This window comes from Moschus berezovskii, chromosome 15 (genome assembly GCF_049115385.1).
Source record: "Moschus berezovskii isolate FMDL1 chromosome 15, NW_MosBer_1.0, whole genome shotgun sequence".
NCBI classification, from domain to species: domain Eukaryota; kingdom Metazoa; phylum Chordata; class Mammalia; order Artiodactyla; family Moschidae; genus Moschus; species Moschus berezovskii.
In genome coordinates, this window is record NC_142474.1 from 20935666 (window position 1) to 20949128 (window position 13463).

At 45.9% G+C, this 13463-nt stretch overlaps 1 protein-coding gene across 1 annotated transcript; it reads right to left on the reverse strand.

The window, feature by feature from the left end:
- Nucleotides 1-4613: 4613 nt before the first annotated feature.
- On the reverse strand, nt 4614-12964 carry BPIFA3 (BPI fold containing family A member 3). Its single transcript, XM_055425520.2, has 7 exons — nt 12841-12964; nt 9041-9191; nt 7939-8046; nt 6916-7065; nt 5643-5727; nt 5170-5233; nt 4614-4648 (listed from the first exon to the last, which is right to left on the reverse strand). Exons 1-7 carry the CDS (start codon nt 12962-12964, stop codon nt 4614-4616), a joined length of 717 nt encoding a protein of 238 aa, XP_055281495.1.
- Between the last annotated feature and the right edge of the window lie 499 nt (nt 12965-13463).

Genomic DNA, 13463 nt, shown 5'->3' on the forward strand with positions numbered 1-13463 from the left:
CGGAACTTCCCTACATGTTTTTTTTTCCCCCCTAATGTATGTAGAGTTTAGTATTTCAAGTATCATTTTGCTGAATAACAGAACCTTCTCCATCTCCCCCTGGCATTTTATTTCTGTTCTAGGGGCTTTATTTGTGCCAGGGCATCTGAAGAAGGCTGGCCTGTCCTTGTTTTGACTGGAAATGTAGAGACAGCCACACCCCATTTAGTCCCTTGATGCCTAGATGCTGTGCTTTCCTTCCATCCTAAAAGCCCCTTCGAATTGACTTTTTAAATTATATTTTCTCTTTTATTTTTAATTGGAGGATAATCGCTTTACAGTATTGTGCTAGTTTCTGTCATAAAACGACATGAATCAACCGCTGGTATACTTAACGTCCCCTCCCTCTTGAACCTCCCTCCCACCCCACCCCATTCCTTCCCTCTCATTTGTCTGCACTGGGTCTTGGTTGAAGCCTGTGGGATCTTTCATTGCCAGGTATGGGCTCAGTCGTTGCTGCAGGCAGGCTTAGTTGCTCCGTGGTATGTGGGATCTTAGTTCCCTGACTAAGGGTCAAACCTGCATTCCCTACATTAGCAGGTGGATTCTTAACCCCTGGAACATCAGGGAAATTCCATCCCTTCAAATTTAGCCTTTTTACTCTCTTGCTGGACACCCAAAAATGTTCTGTGTCTCAATTCCTTGGGCCTTAAGCAGGACCCTGGGCGGCTACCTTAGCTCATCTGTCTGGACTATGACCTTCCAGTTGACCTTCTCTCCTTGGGGTCCTGCCATCTTTCCTGGCTCTGGAAGGGAACAGGGGCACAGACCCTGCCCATTCTGGAATCTCCCACATTGACCTGGGGTTTCTGCTGGCCCTCCTGTCACACCAAGGTTTGCCTGGGGAGAAGCAGGAGACACTCCTCAGAACCCACAACAGCTATGTTCTCTTCAGTTTCTCTTGGACTCACACACTCCACCAACAGGGGAGATTTTCTAGTCCTGGGAGCAGGAAACGTTGCTTCAGTTAGCCGTATGCATGCTATTCTTAATGTAGAGTATTAGATTATACACTAGACTATTCTATAGCACAGTCATATACATGCTATTCTCCTATGTCCCACATTTTGAAATTGAAAAACTCAGGCTTAAAAAATAATTAAGCTACAGTAAAATTGACTTTTGGGGGGGTGTATAATTCAATGAGCTTTAACACATGAATAGTTTTATGTAGTCACAATAATAATATGGTTACTACAGAACATTTCCATCACCCCCAAAATGCTCTCATGCTGCCCTTTCAGAGTCACTCCTTCCCTTCTCCTGATTCCCTCCCGCCCCTGCAACTGGCAACCACTCATCTGTTCTTTGTCACTGATGTTTTGTCAGAGACCCAGGCTTCGGAGACTCAAAAGCCTTCTCTCAGCTTCTGCTGAAGTTGCCCTTCCTGGAAGCACCGGTGTGGCTGGTTTCCCTTCCCCGAGCAGGACAAGGGTCATGAGGCATCAAGAAGTGTGGACGGACACCCAGCTAACATTTCAAGACAGTATTTTCCGCGTTGGGGATGTCAGCACCTCCTCATTGTGTTTCTCACAAACTGGAGGTTGTGCCCTTTTCATCCTACACATCAGACTGTGATTGTGTTGGGGAGTCTTTACTGGCATTGTTTTGTGAATCAAGCGATCCCTTTTTAAAGGGCAGAGTTCATTTTATTTTTCAATTGTGCAAGGTCTGCTCTCCAGAACTTGGGAGTGGGATGCTAGCTCTGTCCCCTGGGAGCCAGAACTCTGTGGAAGCGAGAGGAAGTTGTTACACGCATAGGCGGGCAGGGTCTGGAGCAAGCATCTTAGTATTTGGGGCTGAATTTCTGCTTCAATTACCCCCTACCCCAGTATCATATGAGAGGTCCATTGTGAACCAAGTTCCTCCAGAAGAAAACATGATGAGTCCACAGCTCTGTGAACCTTAAAATGAAAGAAAGAAAGGAAAAAAAAAAACAACAGAATTCAAGAAACCCGAGGAGGGCTTTTGAGAAAGGCACTCCCGGCAGGGGTCAGAAGAAAGGCGGACAAAAGCTGCTTTCACCGAGGGACCAGGCAACATTGCCGGAGGTTGAAGTCCAGCCCTCCCGTGTTTGCTCTTTGAATCATGAGCAGGAAAATCCTGTAAACTCAAGGCTGTCAAGGGGAATCTTTTGTGTGAATGTGGGCGTTTAGGGTTGCAAATCCCCGGTGAAGCATTTTGGATTAGGGAGTCTGGGTTGAAAGATGGAGACATGAGTGTCGCTTGCCCCATTCTCATCTCTGAGCTGTTGACACCTCTTTGTTTGAGCTTGTCAGTCAAGCTGAATGAATATTTCATCATTTCCCCCTAAGTGTAGGGTGTGTGTAGATGGGTGCAGGGATGTTGGGACGGAAGACTGAAGTGGGGGATTCACAGTGGTCAAAGTTGTGGGCTCTGAAGTCTGGCTGCTTGAGTGCAGTTGGCTTGGTCATTTCCTGGTTGTGTTAGGATAGCAGTTTTGAATAGGATAGCAGTTTTGAACTTCATGGGGTTTCTGGGAGGATTTGATGAGATGCTGGATGCAATCTCTGAGCACCAAGCTTGGCATATGCTGAGTCCTTAAATGTGTGCATTATTGCTATTAATTGTGTGTGTGTGTGTGTTATTTCCTCTTTATTTCTCAGTATGCTCTTCCTTGCCTTGGGTGGAGGAGGACAGGAATCTATATTTAAGAACTGAGGGACTTCTCTGGTGGTCCCAGTGGCTAAGATTCTGAGCTCCCAATGCAGGGGCCCCACGTTCGATCCCTGATTAAGGAACTAGGTCCCACATGCTGCAACTAAGAGTTCTCACACTGCAACTAAAAAAAAAAAAAGGAATTGAATGTCATTAATCAACTTATCAACAATGAATTAAATGACTTTTAATAAGAACTTCCCATGGACCTAGCACATATTAATCATACTGCAAATGCTTTTGTGTATTCCTGCAAATATCCTGCAGGGTAAATAGTTTTATTTTCAAAATACAAATTTTTGGTTAAAGTATAACATAAATGGGAAAAATGCACATAAGTGAATAACTCAATGAACTTTCACAAACTGGACACCTTCCCTGTAATCAGCACCCAGATCAAGAAACAGAATGGCATCAGCCCTGCAGAGCCCCTCCCTCTACTTCCAGTCACTAAGCATCTCCCCAAGGATAGCACCATATTGACTGCTGACTGCATGGATTAGATCTGCTGTGTTTGAGCTTCACCTAGATGGGAGATCTGTGTTTCGGAGCCTGGATTTATTAGGTGTGTGAGATCCATCCATGCAGTCAAGTGAGTGCAGGTCATTCTCATTACTGTAGAGCATTCTGCTGGTGACCGTCCCACAAGATATTTATCTATCCACTGTGTTTATCCATCTTTTTTTTTTGATGTGTATTTAGGGAGTTTTCACTTTGGGGCTCTTATGACTATGGCTGTCATGAGCAGTCTTGGACAGGTCTTGTGGTGTCCACAGACACGTATTTCTGTGCTTAGGGGCTGGATTTGGGGTCAGAGGGAGGAATATGTTGCCCTTCTGGAGATGCTGCCACCTAGTTTTATAAAGTGGAATTATGACTCACCTCCCTCCAGCAGTGTGCTGGCTCATGTTTCTCCATGTCCTGCAAGATTTCTATCCCCTTTCTGCAGGGGAGGAAGACCAAAAGGTTCAGTGCCTTGTCCCTGACACAGCCAGGGAGTCCTAAGACCAGGACTCACCCATCATCTAATCACGAGTAAATGTGCCAGGCCTATGCTGTGGGTGGGTGGGGGGTGTGTGGTCACTGGCTACCCTGATGCACATGTCCATATGCTCGTGGAACTTCTTATTGGTTGAATTAAACTTGAACTCAGATCTGTTTGGTGCAAGTATTTCTACTTTACCACTCTGTCACCATTCTTCACTCCCTTGGAAGCTAGCAGAGTGGTTGGCACATATTAGATGCTCAATAAAGTGAAAGTGTTAGTCGCTCAGTCATGTCCAACTCTTTGTAACCCCATGGACTGTAGCCCTCCAGTCTCCTCTGTCCATGGAATTCTCCAGGCAAAAATACTGGAGTGGGTTGATGTTTCCTTCTCCAGGGGATCTTCCCAACCCAGGGATCAAATCCAGGTCTTCTGCATTGCAGGCAGATTCTTTACTATCTGAGCCACCAGGGAAGCCAGGTGCTCAATAAACATGGGTTGAATGGATGAGAGGATGGGAAATCTCAACAGGACCCTCCCTGCACTGATGAGCAGATCCATGGATGGGGGCTGCTGGCTGCCAATTACAGGATAAGAGATGATGTTTTCTGTGTCATTTCTGGGCTGATGAGCAAACCCAGGTATATCCAGTCTCAGGATGGATCTTCACCAAGTCTGACTTCTGGAACCCTAACCTCAGGACCTAGGCAGGAGGCCCTTTGCACTCTTCAGAGCTAGAATTTATTATGGAAGAGGACAGGATGTCCTTAGAACCTGTGGTACAAGTTTTTGGGGGCATCAGAAACCCCACTGTAAGGGAGACTTAAGGTCTCCAAGTGTGTTATTTCCTGCTAATCATCAGTGGCTGCTGGAAGGTGCTCAAGTCTGATTCATGGAAGGTTGGCTGGACTCAAAGTTGGTTGAGTTCGTGAGCAATATCCTGTTCTGTAAGGAGAAGAGGCAGAATCAGTCACCAAGTGTCTGCCCCCCATTCCCTAGGTCCACACTGAAGGGCTCTCTCATCCTTCCATGCTGACCAGGGCCCAGTGCTGGGAACATGTGCATTGAAACTCTTCAAATGATATCTAATTATTCACTTCTTATGTCTTCCATTCACAGTGAGTTCCCTGAAGGCAGGGACTTCATCTGTTTATCTGCAACTTGGGCTCAGGTGGGCTCAGGTAGGGGGGCCAGTGCTCCCTAAAGGATTGAGTGGAGATCTTGGGGGAAGTTCTGGTGACCTGGAAGTTTGATGGGGCACAGCCTGATTGGTAGGGGTGCCCTCCACTGTCCCACCTCGCTTGGGGACAGTGATGGTCATGGTCACACATTCACCTCCGAGTGTCCTCAGAGCACAGGCAGACACCCCTCAGAAGGCCTCCACAGGAGCTGAAGCAGGGGCAGCTCTCTTGTCCATTTGCCCATCTTCAGTCCTCCCCACCAAACGGACACAGGTGCTCACTTACCCATGAGGCTTTTCAACAGCTTCACATCCAGCTGCCGGAGTATCTCGTCAATCAGAGGACATACCTGCGCCACCAGGACAGAAAGAAGGGTCAGACCAGGGACTGGAAGAAGAAAACTGGAAGGCCTGTTGCTAGGAGCCATGGGATTTCAACAAGGAGTCATGGCAAGAGTGGCTCCCCTGTACTGAGTGCCAACTAATTGCCAGGAGCCATGCACCACACTACTCTGCTTTGTCCCCCTGAATCTCTGTGACTCTCTGTGAAATAGAGAATGTGATGGTTCCCATGCTACAGATGGGGAAACTGAAGTTCAGGGAGGCTAAGTCACTTGCCTAAGGATACAGCCAGTAGATGGCAAAACTGGGCATTTTAATGGAGGTTTCCCAGGTTCTAAAGACCCATTTCTTCAATGAAATGCCCTGACCCACAGACTCAAGGATGCCCAAGGTGAAGACCCTTTTTCTCAAACTTACCTGACTTTCTATCAGATGTGGGATAACTTTTTCCAGGTTGTCTCTGAAGTTGCGGAGAAAAGGATTCACCTTTGGTGGGATAGCTCTAGAAAGAGAGGTGGGTGTATTGCACAAGACAGATAAATACAGGAAACACTAAGTCAGGGGCTGTGTGTGGACAGCATCTCACACAGTAATTGACTCCTCAGCCAGCTCTGCATGAGAGGTGTTACTGTAAGCAATAATCAAAGGGCCCAAGGTCACACAGCTAGTTAAGCGCTGATTAGATTAGAAGCAGGTCAGTAGCCACACCCCACAGTCCTCTTCCTGGATGTCTGGCATGATCTAGGCATTCAGTGAATATCTGATGAATAAATGAATGGACATACACTGAGGACCTAGTTGCTTTCAGCCATCTGGAATTATGGAGAGAAATCAGACACAGATCTGGCCCTTGAGGGACTCACTAGTCTGTTGGGATTCACTCACTTGGTCAGCCAGCCTACAGATCTTCATTTAGATATGTTTTTTTTCTTCTTGTTCACTACTGTATCCCTAGCATTAAGCCCACCATGCCTAGCACACAGTAGGTTCTCATCAAGTATCTGTCGACTGGCTGAGTGATGGGGAGGAGCTTTAAAGGAGAAGGGAGGGGCATGTAGACCTGAGGACCAGCATGTGCAAAGGCACAGTGGCATGAAAATATCTCATACAGAGGGAGGGAGTCCTCAGAGAGGCTAGAGGGCAAAGGGCTGCAGAGAGGGGCATGGGACAGGACAAGTAGGGCCTTGAGTGACATCCAGGAGTTTGCTCTCTAACCAGAGGGTGTTGGAGAACCACTGGATGGTTTGAAGCAGAGGTGGGGGGCGGGATGGGGACAAGACCAGATTTTTGGGCTGGGGGAGAAGGAAGACCAGAAAATGTCCCTGCTGCAGGGGGAGAACGGAGTGAAGGCAGTGAGGTCTGAGTCAGGGAAAGCCGGAGGAGGTTCAGAAAGTGGACTATGAGCCCGGTCAGTGGGTGTGGGGATGGAGAGACAAGGAGCAGGTGAGGGTTGCCAGGAGGTCACTGATGGGACCTCGTGAAGATGGCCTGTGGGGAGGCGGAGGAAGAGTCTGGCTTCTGGGAGGGTGGCAGGGCCATCCCTGGGATGGGAATGCAGGAGGAGGAAGAGATCTGGGGGAAAGGGTGAGATTGGTCTAGGGCTTTTCCAGGAGGTGGTATAGACATGTGACCAAAGCCAGTGCCGGTCGAGAAGGGGCCCAGCCCTGGGAAGGGGTGGCTGGGATCTTACTCAGTGAGGAAGGTCGTGTGGACACTCCTGGGTTCCACGTGGCATTTGCCTATCACCAGATCCCTCCGGCCAAACTCATCTTTCTCCAGCCAGAACTCCACAGAGAGGTTCATGCGTTCGTGTGTCTTTATGATATGGTTATCGAAAGGCCTGGGGATGAGAGAGAGGAGGAGGGGGAAGGGCAGGAGACAAAGAGTAGAAGGAGGAGAAAGCAGCCAACATAGAGAGTGGCTCTTTTGCCAAATCAGTCCAGTGGGGCTCCACGGTGACTGGATGTTAAATTCTGTTGTCAGTGATTAAAGAGAAAAATGTTATTAGCCTGAGTGGCTTCCAAAAATCCTTTAAATAGACTAGATTAGGGGGCCTTTGGGCTTCCCTGGTTGCTCAGATGGTAAAATAATCTGCCTGCAAACCAAGAGACCCGGGTTCAGTTCCTGCATTGGGAAGATTCCCCGGAGAAAGGAATGGCAACCCACTTCAGTATTCTTGCCTGGGAAATCCCATGGACAGAGGAACCTGGCAGGCTACAGTCTATGGGGTCGCAAAGAGTCAGACACGACTGAGTAACTAACACTTTCTGGGAGGGGGCCTCTGGAAATTAAAAAATGGAGATTAAATTTTATTCTGGAAATCTTTACCATTTAGTGGAGCCCTCCATTTCCTTGGGAACAGCAAAAATGAAAGGATAGCTTAAACAGGCAGAGGGAAGGGTGATGAGATCATTAAAGTGTTTCTCTTTTTAAAGATCGTTGTAGGGAACTCACATATGTTTAAATGAGCAAACGACCTGTCTCCACTTTTCAGTGATCACCATCCACATTTCAGCTGAAAAAACCAAGGCTCAGAGAGGTGAAGTGACTTGCCTGAGGTTACACAGCAAGTGAGTTTGGAAACCAGGATTTGAAACCAAGTTGGGGCAGAAAGATCTGGGTTCCCCAAATGGCCAAAATCTGCCTGCCCCCACTCCCAGCTTCCCAATGAAGAGGAACAGTGCCCTTTAGGCCCTGCTTCTGTATGACTCACAGTCTCAAGTCAATGTCAAATCCAAGTGAGATGTTTGCTGTGAACCACTCCTTATGGAAAGACATCTGGATCCCACCATAGTCCAGCTGAGCCTTGGTAATGTTGGCACTACACAAGGAAGGAGAAAAAGGTCCCCACCAATGCTGAAGGACCTTAGACCTCAAGACCTTGGGTTGACAGACAAGGCTGGCAGTTGGGTTTGGAGTCAGATCCTTTTACAGATGTTCTGCGGGCAATAGCTCCTGGTAGGAGTCCTGGGCTGCAAGCTGACCCCAAGCGCCCCTAATAGCTCCATACAGCTGTCTCGTGAAACCCACAGCCAACTGCAGACCCAGCCACTGGGCTTGTTTTCAGAACCAGCCTAATACTCTCAGAGGATGACTGTTAAAGGAATGAATGAAGGGAAGTGAGTGTGGCCTCATACATCAAGGTGATGAGCACTGGCGCTCATTAAAATGGAGGAATGAGGGATTCAGAGCACAGAGAAGGCAGGTCAAGGGCAGGTGTTACAGTTGAGTAGCTTTGAGACCTGCATCCACTGAGAGGAAGGAGGGAAAGTGATGGTGGAGGACAGGCCCAGTTCTGCGAGACTAATTGTACCAAGGGCTATGCAGTTGTATAATTAGTGGCTATGCAGTGGCTGAGTGCAATGGGGAAAGCCCCTAACAACTCCAGGATGTGAGGGTCATTATGCCCATTTCACTGATGCGACTCAAGGCTGAACCTCGGGGAGCTCAAATGCCTTGCCCAGGGTCACATAGCTTTTCAAGCAATAAAGTGGGGTCAAATGTCTGACTCTAGCCCTGGGTTCCTATGGCATCCCATATGTTATCTGGGCTGTGCTCTGGGTACCTATGCATAGATGAGACCAGAGTGGTCCAACAATTTCCCCAAAGTTGGTGGCAGTGCCAGGATGTAAATGAGGACACTTTTGCTCCTGAAACCTCTGCCTTTAATGACTATGCTGTGCTGCCTTCCCCAGTGACCCCCCAACTCATCTTCCCTCCTTCCTTCTTCACAGGGTTTGCAGGCCTCAACTCTGCCCTCTGACCCAGAGCCTTTTAAGGAATCCCAGGGCCAGGGATGGTGTTCAGGATCTCACCTGCTTTCTTGATGGTGATGAAGGCTCATGCTGCCGATTAGCCAGCCCACCATCCCCGGGGCCATCTGCCCAGAGGCATTCAGACTGTCCAGGAGGTGAATGTTCTGGATTCGGCCCTCTGTATCGTGCTTCATGAGGCCCTGGGCAATAACTGGAAATGGACATGGGACTAGTGACATTGCACGAGGTCCTGGCAAAGGTAGGGGGGCGGGTGTTGGAGCCTGGAGGCCCAAGTTGCAGGCGGCAGTACCGACTTCTTGCCGAGTGATCTACTGGGGGGCTCCCCTGATGGCCCAGATGGTAAAGAAATCTACCTGCAATGCAGGAGACCCAGGTTTGATTCCTGGAGGAAGATCCCCTGGAGTAGGAAATGCAACCCATTCCAGTATCCAGTACTCTTGCCCTGAGAATTCCATGGACAGAGGAGCCTGGTGGGCTACAGTCCATGGGTTGTAAAGAGTCCCTGGTTTCATGCAAGACTCTTACCCAACTTTATAAAAAGGTAATTATGAAAGTAAATGGAAAAAAAAAGATGCAAAATTCATTTTATGAGGCTAGTACAATTTGCTTCAAGAACAGTACAAGACTGATGACCTAGAGGGGTGGATGGAGTGGTGTGAAGGAGGCTCAAGAGAGAAGGAACACACATATGCTTATGGCTGATTCATGTTGTCGTACAGCAGAGACCAACACGACACTGCAAAGCAATTATCCTCCAATTAAAAACAAAAATTAGAAAAAACAGTACAAGGAAAGTTATGTATCAATTTTATATGTGAAAAATTTGCTAAGATCCTAAATAAACGACTAGCTAACCAACTGAATAGTGCATTATAAAAATATCACATGACATTACAAACTATAAATTTTGGTTTGATACATTATAGATACATTATAGTAGACTACAAAAATATATTATAAAATATAGCTTGTAAAGATATAATTATAGGACATTATAAAATATAATATTTATTTCAGAAATGCTAGGATGGGTTTAACATAAGAAAATCTGCTAATATAATTTATCATATTAACAGATGTAAAAATGGTAATTTTTAGATGCAGAAAAGCACTTGTTAAAGGCTAATATGGATTTATGATTAAGAAAATTTAGAAAACTAGGAATATAAGGGGAGTTCTTTAACAAAATGAAAACTATATTCCAAAAACCTACAGAAAATGTACTTAGTGAAGAATTCTAGATATATTCCCATCCCTCTAGGAGACCTTGGCTATACTGCAAAATAAGAAAAAGGCACAAGAGCGATAAGGTTTAGAAGAAAATAGAAAAGACTGTCACTATTTGCAGATGATGTAATACTCTAGACGGAAGATTGAACAGAATAAATAAGACAAATTATTAGAACTAATAAACCATACGATTTTGGGGTAGCAGATTAATTTTCAAAAATCAACAACTTTCCTCTCATATGTACCAGCAATACCAACTAGAAAACATAGAATCAGGCAGTATTTACTGAGGCAACAAAACTCACAAAATCTCTAGGAATCAATTTTACAAAGCATGCTCAAGGCATTTACTGAACTTTAAAATTTTCTTAAGGGTTATAAAATAAAATCTGAATAAATGAAAAGGTATACTAAGTTTGCAATTAGATAATGTAATACTGCAAAAATATCATTAAATTAATAAACAAATTCAATGAAATCCTAATCAAACTTCCAGAAGATTACTTTTTCTTTTTCAATGAACTAAACCCAGTCTAAAATTCATTTGAAGAAGAAAGTTCTATCAGATGAAATGGCATTTTACAAAGATGTAGTATTTATAATACTATGTTCTTGGTACAGAAACAGTTACACAGAAACAGAACACAGAACTCAAAAGGGAATCCACATGTTTGGAAACTTAATCATTTAGTAGATGAGTTGAGAAAATGGACTCATACGGAGAGAAGTGAAGTTGAATCTCTAACTTACGTATATAAATATACATAAAGACGGCTTCCAAATGGATTAAAATCTTACATGTAGGTTTGAAAATATTCCTGTTCAATGAAGCATCTACAAACAAAGTTAACAGATAGTTTGGGGGAAATGTTAGCAGTGCTTAGACTGACAAGGGACTAACATCAAATAAATTAACAAGTCCTTATTTAAAAAATGGAAAGCAAATAGAAAAATGGGCAAAGGGTGAGAACAGGGAATTCAAGGAAGTCAAAATGGCTAAATATTTAAGATGTGATGCTCAGGACCTCCCTGGTGGTCCGGCGGTTAAGAATTCATTGCCTGAGGACCCATATACTGCAGGGCAACTAAGCCCGTGCACCGCAACTACCGAGTCCATGCTCTAGAGCCCATGAGCTGCACCCAGTGAGCTGACGTGCTGCAGCTCCTGAAGCCTGTGTGCCTAGAGCCTGTGCTCCGCAACAGGAGAAGCCAAGGCAATGAGAAGCCTGTGCACTGCAATGAAGAGTAGCCCCTACTTGTGGAAACTAGAGAAAGCCCACACACAGCGACAAAGACCCAGTGCAGTCATAAATAAATAAATAAAATGGAAAAAAAAGACATGATGCTCAAAGTTCCCACTAATCAGATAGTCAAGCTAAAACAACTAGATATTGCTCACAACAAAACAGACTAGCAGACATTTAGAAAGATGACATTATGTACTGAATTGTGCTATCCCTCCCCAAATGAACATATTAAAGCCTCAGACTCCAATTTGACTGTATTTGGAGATGAAGCCTTGAGGGAGGAGTTAAGCTTAAACCAGGTCATAAGGGTGGGGCCTTAATCCAATGGGATTGGTGTCCTTATAAGAAGAAGAGACAGCAGAGTACACTCACTCACTCACTCTCTGTCTGCACCCAGAGGAAAGGCTCCGTGAGGATACAGTGAGAAGGTGGCTGTCTGCAAGCCAGGAAGAGAGGTTTCACCAGAAACCAACCCTGGCAACTTGAACTTCCAGCCTCCAGAGGTGTGAGACAATAAATGTCTTTTGTTCAAGCACCCTGGTCTGTAGTATCTTGCTATGGCAGCCCAAGGAGACGGATACAGGTGGGTTCTCTCCAGTGTTGGGAAACATGGGGACAGAGGCATGCTTGTTTGTTACTGGAATGGGTGTAATCATTCTAGAGTGCAACCTAGCAGTCTTTAGTTAAATTCAGTTTGCATCTGCCTTAGAGCCCAGCCATCTCCCTTTAGGATATACCCCAGAGAAATTCTCCCACAGGTTCTAAAAGGAACACGTGAGAATGAATGTTCATCACCGTGCAGTTTATAATAGCAGGGAGTTAGAGACAACTCAAGTATTCATCCCTAGGGACAAGTGGTGGTGAAGTGGACGAATTTCATGGACTTTTCTGCACTAATATGAAGCAACAGATGTCAACAGCATAATGTCCAGAAAAAACAGTAAAAAAAAAATGAAGTCTTGTATATGAAATCTTATTTATTGGGTTGGCATCAACTTATTTATTGACATCATTAAGATGTCATGGAAGAACCTGAGCAACCATTATGGCCAACCTATGTTTTACAAGGATATGGGCATTTTAAAACACATATATTAAACACACTGCATTACCTGCCAAGGAAGAGGGGAATAATAAGAGGTTGAAAGGGAAAATATAAAATAAAACACAAGAGGGGCCTTGCCATGGTGCCTGATAATGACGATGTGCTATGAATATGATCAACTCAACCTCATTTTTTTGTACTTCGGGTCTATGAAAAAGAGAAAGAAAAGAGGGTAAGTCACTGATCCCAGCTCATCTAGCTGGGTAACGCTTTCCCACCCTCCCTGTGATAGCGGGCAGAGCATGAGGTTAGCTTACTTCTTGCCAGAGCCGATTTTCTGTCTTTGTGAGTCTTGGCCAGGCCAGGCTGGTGTGGCTTGTGTAGGGCTGAGGGCAAGGCCAGCAAGCCGAGGAGGACCAGGAGCCTCCAGACAGAATGCATCCTGGGTTCTGGGACCTGTGGGTATCAAGAAAGATCAGTTGATACACAGATGGATGCCTGCAAGGGTGGCCACCAGGATGAATGGACTCATGGTTTTTGGTAGGAAGATGACACCAGAGTTAGCCCCCCAGCGTGCTGTGGGGAGGTGTTGCGATGGGCTCTGGCAGCTGCCACTGGGGCTTGCTCATATGGTGAGGGCAGCAGGTGGAACACTGGGGTGAGGCCAGGGATCCAGAGGGAAGCATGGTTGCTTGGAGACACGCAGTAGAGCCACTGTTGGGTCATCCAGCAGGGGTCCTCTCCCAGACTCTGCACAGGCTGGGTGTTGGTGACTCTTCAGTGAATAAATGAATGAATGAGTGGGTGAGGATGCTAATCTCAGGCTTCCCGATTGGACTAGGATTTTCCTAAGGGCAGGATCATCTGTAATGTCTACCACCATGCTTGCTTGCTAGAAATTAAGTGCTGGTGATTGTTTATCGATGACTGAATGACTGAA

What these genes read in the sequence shown, in the direction of transcription:
- BPIFA3 (XM_055425520.2), bottom strand. Translation starts at nt 12,964, where the DNA reads ATGCATTCTGTCTGGAGGCTCCTGGTCCTCCTCGGCTTGCTGGCCTTG. An exon ending in CACACGACCTTCCTCACTGA is followed by an intron (nt 5,728 to 6,915) that starts GTAAGATCCCAG and finishes CTCTCTTTCTAG; the next exon opens with AGCTATCCCACCAAAGGTGA. An exon ending in GCTGTTGAAAAGCCTCATGG is followed by an intron (nt 4,649 to 5,169) that starts GTAAGTGAGCAC and finishes TTCTCCTTACAG; the next exon opens with AACAGGATATTGCTCACGAA.